Source organism: Lacerta agilis, chromosome 18, assembly GCF_009819535.1.
Source record: "Lacerta agilis isolate rLacAgi1 chromosome 18, rLacAgi1.pri, whole genome shotgun sequence".
Lineage (NCBI taxonomy): Eukaryota > Metazoa > Chordata > Lepidosauria > Squamata > Lacertidae > Lacerta > Lacerta agilis.
This window is the reverse complement of record NC_046329.1, coordinates 7,981,358-7,995,885: the sequence shown is the minus strand read 5'-3', so window position 1 is coordinate 7,995,885 and position 14,528 is coordinate 7,981,358. Positions and strand designations below refer to the sequence as shown.

Sequence of the window (14,528 nt, the reverse complement as noted above, 5' to 3'; positions counted from 1 at the left end):
AAAACGATAAAGCACTGTTTTGATATAGGTCACCCCTGATTGTAGGCTGTACCCCTAAAACGAGGTCTTGAAAGGCGAGAGTGGGCAAACTAAGGCCCGGGGGCTGGGTGTGCCCCAATCGCCTTCTCAATCTGGCCCGCGGAGGGTCCGGGAATCAGCGTGTTTTTACAGGAGTAGAATGTGTCCTTTTATTTAAAACTAGTTAGACATTAAGCCCGTTAAATTAACGGGCGCTAGAACAGGGCTCCCCCCATCCCACTCCCACCCCGGCATCCCCTTCCTCACTTCCTGCACCACGTTTTATCTCCCGAGGAGTGTACGTGGTTCTTCCCCTCCCCATTCCACCCTCACAACAACCCTCCACACCGCTGTGCAGAATTTTTCTTAAGTTTCTAGTCCTGCGTTAATCTCCCGGTCGGTTTAACCCTTTTCTCCCTTACCCTTCCCAGGGCCGGAAGTGGTGGATGAGCACGGACGAGCCGTGGCAGGCTTTGGCTTGTTGCATGGAGATCGCCAAGGCCGCCAGAGCCCCGAATCCTGCCGAGTACGTCTCCCATTTCCCTGTCCACCAGGTACGTATTTGGAGATGGGGCCGCCGTCGTACCTTGAGATCCTGAATGCCTTGCAAGTCAAAACCTTTTGGCTCTCAAACGCTGCAAACCTGGAAGTGAGTGTTCCGGTTTGCGAATGTTCTTTGGAACCCGAACATCCGACGCAGCTTCCGCGGCTTCCGATCACCTGCAGGAGCTTCCTGCAGCCAATCGGAAGCCGCGCCTTGGTTTCCAAATGTTTTGGAAGTCGAACGGCCTTCCGGAACGGATTCCGTTCAACTTCTGAGGTGCGACTGCATCTCAATGTGACATGTGCTGTAACCCAAATTAATGCAAACTCAAAGAATATTCAGGCAGTCTCAAATCAATCTTGGACAGAGATATATCTAGCAGGGCTCCTCTTCCTGACGTATGTTTTATGATAGAAAAGTGGAACCTCCAGAGCCAGGGGCAGTCTACCTGCAATTCTTAACCGCTGAGGACCAGGAACATGCAAAGTGGGGGGAGCTGTTGCCTGAAGTCTGAGCTTTGTTGTTGTTGTTTAGTCGTTCAGTTGTGTCCGACTCTTTGTGACCCCATGGACCAGAGCACGCCAGGCACGCCTATCCTTCACTGCCTCTCGCAGTTTGGCCAAACTCATGTTAGTAGCTTCAAGAACACTGTCCCACCATCTCATCCTCTGTCGTCCCCTTCTCCTTGCGCCCTCCATCTTTCCCAACATCAGGGTCTTTTCTAGGGAGTCTTCTCTTCTCATGAAGTGGCCAAAGTCCTGGAGCCTCAACTTCAGGATCTATCCTTCCAGTGAGCACTCAGGGCCGATTTCCTTGAGAATGGATAGGTTTGATCTTCTTGCAGTCCATAGGACTCTCAAGAGTCTCCTCCAGCACCAGAATTCAAAAGCATCAATTCTTCGGCGATCAGCCTTCTTGATGGTCCAGCTCTCACTTCCATACATTACTACTGGGAAAACCATAGCTTTAACTATACGGACCTTTGTCGGCAGGGTGATGTCTCTGCTTTTTAAGATGCTGTCTAGGTTTGTCATTGCTTTTCTCCCAAGAAGCAGGCGTCTTCTAATTTCGTGACTGCTGTCACCATCTGCAGTGATCATGGAACCCAAGAAAGTGAAGTCTGAGCTACCCGCACATGAATCAGTTTGATCCAGCACGGTTCCTTTCGACCCACCCACCCGTTTTATTTTAATCCCCACTGCTGCCGTCTGATTCCCTTTGCGTCTTTCCCTCCTCCCCAGGACGGCTCCTGCAACGGGCTGCAGCACTACGCGGCGCTCGGGCGGGACGTGGTGGGCGCCACCTCGGTGAACCTTTCCCCTTGCAACGTTCCGCAGGATGTCTACAGCGGAGTGGCTCAGCAGGTAAGCGCTTGGGCCCCCGGGTGCTCCCACTGCGGAAAAACCTTTCGAGTTCCATTATTTAACTATATGCTGCGTGAAGGAGGCCTTTGCCTCTTCAACAATGTGATGCAACAGCAAAAAAAGGTGAATGCTATTCTACAGGTGAAACTCGAAAAATTAGAATGTAGTGGAAAGGTTCACTTCTTTCAGTAATTCAACTTAAAAGGTGAAACTAGTATATGAGATAGACTCGTGACATGCAAAGCGAGTTATGTGTCAAGCCTTTATTTGTTATAATTGTGATGATTATGGCGTACAGCTGATGGGAACGCCAAATTAACAATTTCAACTTTGGGGTTTTCATCAGCTGCGCGCCATAACCATCACAATTATAACAAGCAAAGGCTTGACATATCTCGCTTTGCATGTCGTAGAGTCGTAGAATCGTGTACTCCAGTTAAATTAAGATTAGATGTAAGAAAGTAGATTTTACAATGTTACAAAGTTACTAAAGAAGATTAGAAATGCTAACATACTATAATCTGGCATTAAAATATGAGGAAATAAAAGGAATAAGTGAATTAGAAAGAGAGAGGAATTGGAAATTACTTAAGGATTATTTTAAATTATACCTGGTCTGAACAAAGACATTGGATTCTTAGCTCATTATACATCACAAAGCTATCTTTAGCCATCTCACCCCTTGCCTTTCCCTGCAAGACTAATTGCAGCCGTTAAGAGTCGTCAACAGGTTTTCCACACCTATCAGCTGATCACCCATTCCCACCACCCTTCTGAGTAATACCCCTCCCCACTCCCTCACTATATTTAAGGGTCTGGTGACTTCTGTTTCAGTGTATCTGAAGAAGTGTGCATGCACACGAAAGCTCATACCAAGAACAAACTCAGTTGGTCTCTAAGGTGCTACTGGAAAGAATTTTCTATTTTGTTTAAATTATACGTTGAAGAAGCCGATCTCCTGGCAGAATGGTAAAGGCCCAAACAATTGAGATAAAAGGGAATATGATTAGATATAAGGACATGCGGATAGAAGAAGGAATGATATAAACGCAGTGATGGGTATGCTGAGAAGTAACGGGGGGGGGGAGGGAAACCAGGGGGGGAGGGAAGGGAAGAGGAGATAATTGAAATGTACACTGTATTCATCGGCTATGTAAATTACTTTTTATTATGATTACGTCTTTTTACATTGTACTGTTTTGGAAAGAAATAAAGATAAGTTTCTAAATTTAAAAAAAGAAGAAGATTAGAAATGAACGCAAAAGAAGGGATGTGAGGAAGTCCCAAGCTTAGGATTATAAAGAAGATCAGGATAAGTAAATAATTGTTTTGTTTGTGTTTATTTTGTGTAGTTTATGTAGTGTTTGTATTTGTTTTTTTGTGTACTTTTATTGTTAAAACCCAATAAATTCTTAATAAAATAAAATAAAAAAGAATCGTGTACTCCAGTAGCTAATGAAAACAATTGCTTACATGCAGGTGAAACTCGAAAAATTAGAATATCGTGGAAAAGTCCATTTATGTAAGCAACTGTTTTCATTAGCTGCTGGAGTACACGATTCTACGATTCAGCAGAGCAGAAGTTAGGCTGTGGTTGCAAGTTGTTTGCCATGCTATTTTCAACACCGTGTGGCTGTGCCGCAGCTGGCCCCCGGGAAGGTTAGGGCAGTGAATACCATAAATGTACTAAAATGCACTTGGTCTTTTGCCCCTTCCCCTCCTCGCTTGCAGGTGGAAGTGTACCGGAAGCGGGACGCCGAGCAAGGCGTGAAAATCGCCCAGGTCCTGGATGGTTTCATCGGCCGCAAAGTGGTGAAACAGACGGTGATGACGGTTGTGTACGGGGTCACCCGCTACGGAGGGCGTCTCCAAATCGAGAAGCGCCTCAAGGAGATCGACGAATTCCCCCAGGTCCTCTCTCTCTCTCTCTCTCTTAGGGACGGCTTAGGGAGCTGGGTATGTTTAGCCTGGAGAAGAGAAGGTTAAGGGGTGATATGATAGCCATGTTCAAATATATAAAAGGATGTCATATAGAGGAGGGAGAAAGGTTGTTTTCTGCTGCTCCAGAGAAGCGGACACGGGGCAATGGATTCAAACTACAAGAAAGAAGATTCCACCTAAACATTAGGAAGAAAGTTCCTGACAGTGAGAGCTGTTGGACAGTGGGATTTGCTGCCAAGGAGTGTGATGGAGTCTCCTTCTTTGGAGGTCTTTAAGCGGAGGCTTGACAGCCATCTGTCAGGAATGATTTGATGGTGTTTCCTGCTTGGCAGGGGGTTGGACTAGATGGCCCTTGGGGTCTCTTCCAACTCTATGATTCTATGATTCTCCTTCTTCTGTCTAGCGCAGTGGTACCCAAAGGCTGCGTCAGGAGAGGATGGCAAATGCAGCGGGAAGAGTCGAGGACAATCAACGTTATATTATACAGATGAAACTCAAAAAATTAGAATATCGTGGAAAAGTCCATTTATGTTAACAGTTGTTTTCATTAGCTACTGGAGTTTAATATACGAGATAGACTCATGACATGCAAAGCGAGATACGTCAAGCCTTTGCTTGTTATAATTGTGATGATTATGGCGTGCACAGCTGATGAGAACCCCAAAGTTGAGATTGTTAATTTGGGGTTCTCATCAGCTGTACGCCATAATCATCACAATTATAACAAACAAAGGCTTGACACATATCTCGCTTTGCATGTCATGAGTCTATCTCATGTATTAGTTTCACATTTTAAGTTGAATTACTGAAAGAAACGAACCTTTCCACGATATTCTAATTTTTCGAGTTTCACCTGTATTATTATTATTCTATAAGGTGTGACCGGAAAGTTCGGCGAACGGTCACAGAAATAGGACAGCGAGAAATATTCGAACATACATGCTTTCAAAGTAGGCCCCCTCTGACGCAATGCACCATTGGCAACGTTCGTAGAACTGTTGGAAACTTCTGGAGAAGTCCTCTTTCCGTACTGCTTTCAGTTCCCTCGTCACAGTGGCTTCGACGTGTGAAACGTTGGAAAAACCTGCGCCCTTTCTGCGCAGATTTCAGTTTTGGAAAAAGGAAAGTAATCCGGTGGGGCCAGATCGGTAGAATACGGAGGGCGGGACAACTCTGTAACCTCGGGAACGATTTCGCGTGGAATATGCAATTCTTCCGCCAGCATTCGGACGGAAAAACGGCGATCCCGCGTCAATAACTCGCAGACTCTGTCGACATTGGCCGCCGTTCTGCTTGCCGATGGTCTGGTCATCTTCGATGGTTTGCCGCCCTTTGCGGAAACGCTTAAACCGCTCGTACACACTGTCTTTCAAGTTCTGGCTTCATCTTGCACAATTGTGAGCGCTTCGTGGGTTTCCGATGCCGATTGTATGTTCTGATATTTCTCGCTGTCCCATTTCGGTGACCATTCACCGAACGTCCAGGTCAGACCTTGTATTATATAAACGTTTATATTTTGGGATTGATTCGTGTTCTCACGCAGCTGCATCGTCTCATGCGTTCTGCACGTTCCCGCGGTCATGCGATAAAGCCAGTGCGTTCTTTGTTACAAACCAAGCACAGCTGGGAGTTGATTCTTTTCGTTTTCCAACCTTTCTATTTAAAATAATCGGAGGAATTTTATTTTTCATTGCGAAAGTGCGACGCAGAGAAGGAAGTTTGAGAACCAGTCCTAGCAAAAGAGGTGAGGGGCGAAAGGGTCGTGAGATTCCCCCATTTCTGCCTCTTATATATACCCATTTTGCATTCCCTCCACCCAGGAATACGTTTGGGAAGCCTCCCATTACCTCGTGCAGCAGGTCTTCAACAGCCTCAAGGAGATGTTCTCAGGAACTCGAGAAATCCAGGTAACCCCTGGGCCTCATTTATTTGCAAACGCTTCAGGGAGAGCCGGTGTGGTGTAGTGGTTAAGAGCAGTGGACTTGTAATCTGGTGAACCGGGTTCGCTTCCCCGCTCCTCCACATGCAGCTGCTGGGTGACCTTGGGCTAGTCACACTTCTCTGAAGTCTCTCAGCCCCACTCACCCCACAGAGTGTTTGTTGTGGGGGGAGGAAGGCAAAAGGAGATTGTTAGCCACTTTGAAACTCCTTCGGGTAGTGATAAAGCGGATATCAAATCCAAACTCCTCCTCCTCCTCCTCCTCCTCCTCCTCCTCTTCTTCTTCTTCTTCTTCTTCTTCTTCTTCTTCTTCTTCTTCTTAATGTTCTGTTGGGAGCCGCCAGAGTGGCTGGGGAAACCCAGCCAGAAGGGTGGGGTAGGAATAATAAATCATTATTTTATTTTATTTTATTTTAAAATAAACTTTATTGAGAATTATAACATTCATACATTAAAAACAATGCACAACAAAACAAACATCACACACACACAAAACCATAATACATCAAAAAGAAAATTGAACAAAACAAATCATACATGTTCATTCATTCTATCTGCATTGCTCACTGCCTTTCTCCCCCCCCCCGCAGGGCTGGCTGACCGAAAGCGCCCGGTGCATTGCCAAGTCTGGCCGGACGGTGGAGTGGGTGACCCCGCTGGGGCTGCCCATCGTCCAGCCGTACCATCGTTCGAAGACCACGCTGGTAAGCCAAGCCGTTAACATCCGGGCGCTTGGGATGTGGGTGGCGCTGTGGTCTAAACCACTGAGCCTCTTGGGCTTGCCGGTCAGAAGGTCGGCGGTTCGAATCCCCGCAATGACGGGGTGAGCTCCCGTTGCTCGGTCCCTGCTCCTGCCCACCTAGCAGTTTGAAAGCACGTCAAAGTGCAAGTAGATAAATAGGTACCGCTCCGGCGGGAAGGTAAACGGCGTTTCCGTGCGCTGCTCTGGTTTCCGTCACGGTATCCCGTTGCACCAGAAGTAGTTTAGTCCTGTTGGCCACGTGACCCGGAAAACTCTGCGGACAAACGCCGGCTCCCTTGGCCTGAAAGCGAGATGAGAGCTGCAACCCCATTGTTGCCTTTGACTGGACTTAACCGTCCAGGGGTCCTTTACCTTTTCCCCCCTAAACATCTGAGCCCTAAACATCTGAAGAAGTGTGCATGCACACGAAAGCTCATACCAAGAACAAACTCAGTTGGTCTCTAAGGTGCTACTGGAAGGAATTTTCTATTTTGTTTCGACTATGGCAGACCAACACGGCTACCCACCTGTATCTGAGCCCTTGAGAGCAAAGCGGTCCCTCCATGCCATTCACAAATGTACAAACCTGCCTTTAAAGGTAAAAGGTACCCCTGACCTTAAGGTCCAGTCGCGGACGACTCTGGGGTTGCAGTGCTCATCTCGCTTTACTAGCCGAGGGAGCTGGCGTTTGTCCGAAGACAGTTTTTCTGGGTCATGTGGCCTGCATGACTGAGCCGCTTTTGGCGAAAGCAGATCAGCGCACGGAAACGCCGTTGACCTTCCCGCCAGAGCGGTACCTATTTATCTACTTGCACTTTGACGTACTTTCGAACTGCTAGGTTGGCAGGAGCAGGGACCGAGCAACGGGAGCTCACCCCGTGGCAGGGATTCGAACCGCCGACCTTCTGATCAGCAAGTCCTAGGCTCTCACGTGGAAATAGACGGTTTGTCTCGCTGTGTGTTAGAGAGAGTTTGTGTCTACTTTTGTGTGTGTTTGAGGGAGCTTTCCCTGCCAAACAGACGCACGAGCTCTCTCACACACAGATAAGTGTGTGTGTGCCTTTGTGCGTGAGAGGGAGAGGGTGCATTCACACGCAGATGGACACTGCCAGACACACACACACACACACACACACACACACACACACACACAAAAGACACACTCTTTCCTACGCTCGAACACATGCTCTCTCTCACACACATGGGCAAGCGCTGTCTGCCTCGCACAAGTAAGTCGCACTGTTTCTCTCTCACGAATGCAAATGAACACGCACTAAAACACTTCCCTCCCTCTCAGAATAGGGAAGTGTGTTTGTGTGTGTTTGTTAAAGCTTGTGGGTTAGGATTTGAATCGTGCGATTGGGGAGGGGAAGAGAGGCGTTGTTGGCTGGGGCGATGGGAGCTTTGCCCATGCGCAGAAGCAGAATTATTATTATTATTATTATTATTCATTTGTTGAATTTATATGCCGCGCTATGCACTGAGGTTTCAGGGCAGTTCACAGAATAAAATCAAAATATAAAACCACCAAAACACATAATCCGAATATAATCCACATTCTGCACTTTAGCTATTGAGAAGCGTAAATCTCTTTTATTCAACAACACATTGTAAAGTTCCTTTGTGTAATTGCTTTATCTCTGGTGATGTCGTTGCCGATTTTTCTCTGTTTGGATTTATGATTTTTATGTACTGCTGGCTTTTGCCGTAATAAAAGAGACTGACTGAATGATAATCCAAATAAAAAACAACAACCCAATAACCTCCCGCTCCCCACGCGTGGGAAAAAAAAACACCCCACATTTTAAAAGGGCTGCTTTGCAAATCAAGTCTCCTGCCTGAGGACAGGCAGCAGGGCAGTGACTCAGCTTTTTGCAGTGGCAAAGCATGACTCAGCAAGCAGAAGGGAGTGAGTCCACAGAAGGGGTGTGTGTGGAAGAGTCAAGGTGACATTTGCCAGGAATAACTAGCCGATCGCCGCCCTCGCCGATGGGTCCGCCTGGGGAAGGCAGAGCGCACTGAACTCCCCCCCCCCCAAATATGAAGAAATAAATGTGGTTTTAATGATCCCTCCTCCGAGGAGTAAAATTATCTGCTTCTGATTTTAAGAAGCCCTCTAAGCCCTGCTTAGAGCCGCCTCGTTGAAATGCGTGTCGTGCCTAAGAAGCTTCAGTGGTTCTACTCTTGAGTAGGACTTGACGCCGGATACAGAAGCTTTTCATTTTTAATAATAATAATAATAATACAGTAATAATAATCGAGAAAGCTTCATTCATTAGTTGCAGCCCTGCCTGCCTGACCTCAGAGTTGTGGCAGGCATGGCTCTCTGCGACACATGTTATTTGGACGACGTCCCTGCAGGGTAGGCTAGTCCAAGGGAATAACAACAACAACAACAACAACAACAACAACAACAATAATAATAATAATAATAATAATTTATACCCCCGCCCATCACCGGGACTCCCCAGCCACTCTGGGTGGCTCCAAACAGAATATTGAAAACACGATAAAACAGCATACATTAGGGACTTCCCTAAACAGGGCTGCCTTCAGACGTCTTCTAAAAGTCAGGTAGTTGTTTATTTCCTTGACATCTGGTGGGAGGGCGTTCCACAGGACGGGAGCCACCACCGAGAAGGCTCTCTGCCTGGTTCCCTGCAACCTCGCTTCTCGCAGGGAGGGAACCGCCAGAAGGCCCTCGGAGCTGGACCTCAGTGTCCGGGCTGGACGATGGGGGTGGAGACGCTCCTTCAGGTATACCGGGCCGTTTAGGGCTTTCAAGGCCAGCACCAAAACTTTGAATTGTGCTCGGAAACGGACAGGGGGCCACTGTAGGGCTTTCAGGACCGGTGTTATGGGGTCTCGGCGGCCGCTCCCAGTCACCAGTCTAGCTGCCGCATTCTGGATTAGAAGATGGCCCCAGATTTGCCCAGTGGACTTCACAGGGTCTTGAACCACTCTGAACCCCTGCTGTCTCCCCAAATGTGAGATGAGACCCAAGGGTGCTCCAATTTCCTTCCTCTCCTTGCGAAGCCGATGCATTCTCCGGCGAACACCAACCTGTACTTATTTGTCTCCCCCCCGCTCCTTTCCCCAAGGTTAACAGCACCATGCAGTCGGTCTATCTCAAGTCGCGACACGACGTCACCCAGTGAGTATCTCATCGTGGTGGTTTTGGGGGGGGGGTTAGGTGAATCGTGCCCCACGTAGAGCGCATGGCAGTAGTCCAAGCGGGAGATAACCAGAGCATGCACCCCTCTGGCGAGACAGTCTGCGGGGAGGGAGGGTCTCAGCCTGCGTACCAGATGGAGATGCTACAGGTGAAACTCGAAAAAATTAGAATATCGTGGAAAAGTCCATTTATGTAAGCAATTGTTTTCATTAGCGACTGGAGTTTAATATACGAGATAGACTCATGACATGCAAAGCGAGATATGTCAAGCCTTTGCTTGTTATAATTGTGATGATTACGGCGCACAGCTGATGAAAACCCCAAAGTTGAGATTGTTAATTTGGGGTTCTCATCAGCTGTACGCCACGATCATCGCAATTATAACAAATAAAGGCTTGACACATATCTCGCTTTGCATGTCACGAGTCTATCTCATATATCAGTTTCACCTTTTAAGTTGAATTACTGAAAGAAACGAACCTTTCCACGATAATTCTAATTTTTCGAGTTTCGCCTGTAGATAGCCGAACGTTGTGCAGCGCCAGAAATTGCCCAGGGCGTCCGCAGGAAGCTCGCAAGCGGGAACCGAGTGCGAGAGCAGCTGTGCCCTCCTCCTAAAACACCCTCTCTTGCTTCGACTTCCCCGCAGGAAGCCCGACACGGTGAAGCAGAAAAACGCTTTCCCTCCGAACTTCATCCATTCCCTGGACTCCACACACATGATGCTGACAGCTTTGCACTGTCACAGGTAAGGGGTTATTTTTTTGTATTCTGAGACGCTTTCGGGGCGCTTACCTTTCCTCGAACGTCGTTAGCGGCCAACGGGGCGACAGCAACTTTCCGCAGCGCCAAAGTTGTATTAATTATTCTGATGAATTTTTTTTTTCAAATAATTTTTTATTATTTTCCAAATATGTCAAATTACAGCCAATTTAACATCTACACACAAATTACACAAATCAATGCTCTGCCGAGCTACGACTCCCCTCCCTCTCGTCTGCAGGTTTTCTAGTCCATTCTCATCGCACAGTTTTTACCGCTTCCATATTAAACTATGTCAAAGGTTTATTCCAATCCTACTAGTGTTTTTAAACTTCCTCGGTTCAATCTTAAGTATTCCACAAATTTACTCCAGTCTCTTCGAAACCTCGAGTCATCCTGGTTTCTGACCCTGCCGGTCAGTTTTGCAAGTTCAGCATATTCCACCATCTTCGTCTGCCAGTCGTCAATCGTTGGTAATTCCTGTAATTTCCACTTTTGGGCAAACAGTATTCTTGCTGCAGTTGTCGCATACATGAACAATTTTTTGTAATTCTTAGCTATTTCTTCTCCCATCAAACCCAACAAAAAGGCCTCAGGCTTCTTCGGAAAAGTATATTTAAACATTTTCTTAAATTCGTTGTAAATTGATTCCCAAAACGCCTTGACCTTATTACAAGTCCACCACATGTGATAAAAGTCCCCTTCCTCTTGTCTGCATTTCCAACACAATTTATCATGCATTCTATACATTTTCGACAATTTCACTGGAGTCAAATACCATCTGTACATCATCTTATAAACATTCTCTTTCAAAGTTACACATGCAGTAAATTTCAAACTCTCATTCCATAGTTTTGTCCATGCATCTTACTCAATATTGTGCCCAAAGTCCATTGCCCATTTTATCATCACTTCTTTCGTTAACTCATCTTTTGTATACCATTCCAGCAACAATTCATACATTTTTGTCAAAAATTTGCTTCTACCTTCTAATAACTCAGTTCTGACGAATTTGTTGTCGTAGTTTGCTTATCATGCTACAGGCATCTCCCAGTTTATTACTTGTTTGGTCATTTTTATTTGATTTCAGGAAATATGAAGTTATAACAAAGTCTATTAAAAATCCGTATGAAGAGATTGCTCTGAATCTCAGGACTTCCCCCTTCCATGGGTCCTAATGCCAATATTACATCAGTCCGTTATCCACATTTTTTTATCCATCCAAGCTGTCCGTAGTTTTTGTTACTTTACAAGTGTGGTTAAAATCCTGCTAATGTTTTCACCTGCTTACAGTGGGTCTCCTAAATAAATTATAAAATTTCCCCCATTTTTTTTTTTTTGCAAATATATTTTTTATTTTCCAAGAATAAACAAAACTTAACACACATTTGTCGGATACAATTTTTACAATGATACCTAAACTCCGCCGAGTTTTCTGACTTCCTTCATTCTCTACTTTAGTTTTCTTAAATTCCATCATTCATCCGCTTTCCCTTAAATCCCAAATTCTATTATCCATATTACAATACCTTCATCTTTGGTCATTTCCCCCATTTTTTTTAAAAAAAGTTCTTATCCTCTTGGTTCCTTGAGCTTCCCAGTTAATTTTGCCCTTTCAGCATAGTCTATCTCAACTTGGTTTGCCATTCTGCCCTGGTCGGGATTGTTTTTCTTCCATCTCCCAATTTACATGGGGGTTACATTCTGAGGCGAGGGACGCGGGTGGCGCTGTGCGTTAAACCACAGAGCCTAGGGCTTGCCGATCAGAAGGTCGGCGGTTCGAACCCCCGCAATGACGGGGTGAGCTCCCATTGCTCGGTCCCAGCTCCTGCCCACCTAGCAGTTCGAAAGCATGTCAAAGTGCAAGTAGATAAATAGGCACCGCTCCGGCGGGAAGGTAAACGGCGTTTCTGTGCGCTGCTCTGGTTCGCCAGAAGCGGCTTAGTCATGCTGGCCACGTGACCCGGAAGCTGGACGCCGGCTCCCTCGGCCAGTAAAGCGAGATGAGCGCCGCAACCCCAGAGTCGTCCGCGACTGGACCTAATGGTCAGGGGTACGAAGTTGATGTTGAAGAATAATTGGGGTTCTTTGTTGCAGGGGGTTGGACTAAGATGAACCTCAGGGTCCTTTCTAGCTACGATTCTGTGATGTTTAGTTACCGAGAGCTGACACGAGAGAGCCCCTTTTCCGGTACCTGAAGGGCTGTTGCCACAAGGAAGGCACAACCAGCTGGCTTTTTTAGAATCTTAGAAAGCTAAGGTTGGAAGGGACCCAAGCGTTACCTATCCCAACCCCGTGCGGTGCAGGAATCTTTGGGCCCAGCGCAGGACTCGAACTCACAACCCCGAGGTTGAGCGCCTCACGCTGTTCCCGACGGAGCTGTCCCTTGTTTCCTGCCGCTCCGGAGGGCGGGACCCGAGCCGCCGGATTCGAAGCACGAGAAAGGCGCGTGGCCCTGATCCGGCCCAAGGGTTTTGGGGCGGTATTGGGGCGTCCCCGGGCTGTCAGTTAAATAATCCAACTTGCGAAGCCCGTCAGCATACACCGGGCACGGCTTTTAGGGAAGTAAAACTAGCTCAGAGCCGCTCCTTTTCTTGCTCTTTGCTCTTAACGCCACTGGGTGGCGCTCCCGGCCCGGGGATTAGATTGGAACGGAGCTCTTGACCACAGGGAGGGGTCGGCCCTCCTTCGCGCCCCCCCCAATCCGTTTCTGTTTTGGAGAACGGTTTTTTTCCTTTTAGGAGGCTGGAGAGGGAGTCGGAAACTGCCTTACTCAGTGTTAAGCCACTGCTCCCATCTAGACCAGCAGTGCCTGCACTGGTTGGCAGTGCCTCTGCAGGCATGGAGTCTCTCCTAACCTGAATTTTCTAGGTGTCCTGGTTCTGGGAGACCGTGGTTCTGGAAGACGGGGTCAGGGAGCAGACGGGTTTTCACTTGCCTGACTGCCTGTTCCTCTTTTTCTGGCTTCCTTCTTTTCTTTTTAAAAAAATTATATTTATTTAAATAATTAAATAATCCGGGGGTGGGGTGGGGTGGGGTGGATTTTCTCATCCCAAGCCACGACTTAACATTCATTGCTCCGCCTATTTTGGCCTCCGGCCCCACCCCACCGGTATTATGCGGCCCCCCCAGAAACCTGCCTCGAAGTGAATGCGGCCCTCAGGCAGGGAAAGGCTTTACCAAGGTACCGCTGTGTACAAAAAAAAATATGTGCATTTCACCATTGGTATATCTCGGCGCCTGGGTGGGCTTGTCCGAACAGGAAAGACAGACAGGGGGCCTTTTCGGTAGTGGCACCCGCCCTGTGGAACGCCCTCCCATCAGGGGTCAGAGAGATGAACAACTACCTGTCATTTAGAAAATACCTGAAGGCAGCCCTGTTTAGGGAAGTTTTTAATTTGTGACTTTGTATTGTATTTTAGTATTTGTTGGAGGCCGCCCGGAGTGGCCGGGGAGACCCAGCCAGATGGGCGGGGTATAAATAATAAATTATTATTATTATTATTATTATTAAGCCTCGACCTCAGCCGTTGTGCGTCGTGGGTTAGTAGAAGCGACAGAGATCTTGACTTTTTTTGTGTCTCTCCTAGGGAGGGGCTGACGTTTGTCTCTGTGCACGATTGCTACTGGACTCACGCGCTCACAGTCGACGTCATGAATCGGGTAAGCCGGTCTTCCCCCGCCCCCCCCTCGCCCACCCCCAGATCCTCAGCCCTGACCCACGGCAGAAGCTGGCCGGGGGTTTCTGGCCGGCTTATCTGAAGAGCCCCCTTCGTCAGGAAAAAAACGTGGCGTTTAACCCTGGCAAGTAACCAATGAGGATAGGAATGTAAGGAGAGCTCCCGCTGGATCAGGCCAGCGGGGGGGCCCACCTAGTCACGGAATCGTAGAATGGTGGAGTCGGAAGGGGGTCCCCCCCCCAGGGTCATCTGGTCCAATCCCCTGCATGGCAGGAATCTCAGCTTGTGCATCTATGGCGGGTAGCCGGTAAACTAGGCTGCTGGCTCACTTGGTGATAATCGCAAGGTAGTGGGTTGGATCCA

General features: G+C 47.5%; 1 protein-coding gene across 1 annotated transcript in view; it reads left to right on the top strand.

The window, feature by feature from the left end:
- POLRMT (RNA polymerase mitochondrial) overlaps nt 1–14,528 on the top strand; it is a 40,289-nt gene that overhangs the window by 17,389 nt on the left and 8,372 nt on the right. Inside the window, exons 11-18 of the mRNA XM_033136742.1 lie at nt 450–572; nt 1,804–1,926; nt 3,658–3,837; nt 5,688–5,774; nt 6,397–6,510; nt 9,650–9,702; nt 10,373–10,471; nt 14,076–14,148. Coding sequence (XP_032992633.1) covers nt 450–572; nt 1,804–1,926; nt 3,658–3,837; nt 5,688–5,774; nt 6,397–6,510; nt 9,650–9,702; nt 10,373–10,471; nt 14,076–14,148 — 852 coding nt within the window. The remainder of the gene's footprint in view (nt 1–449; nt 573–1,803; nt 1,927–3,657; nt 3,838–5,687; nt 5,775–6,396; nt 6,511–9,649; nt 9,703–10,372; nt 10,472–14,075; nt 14,149–14,528) is intronic.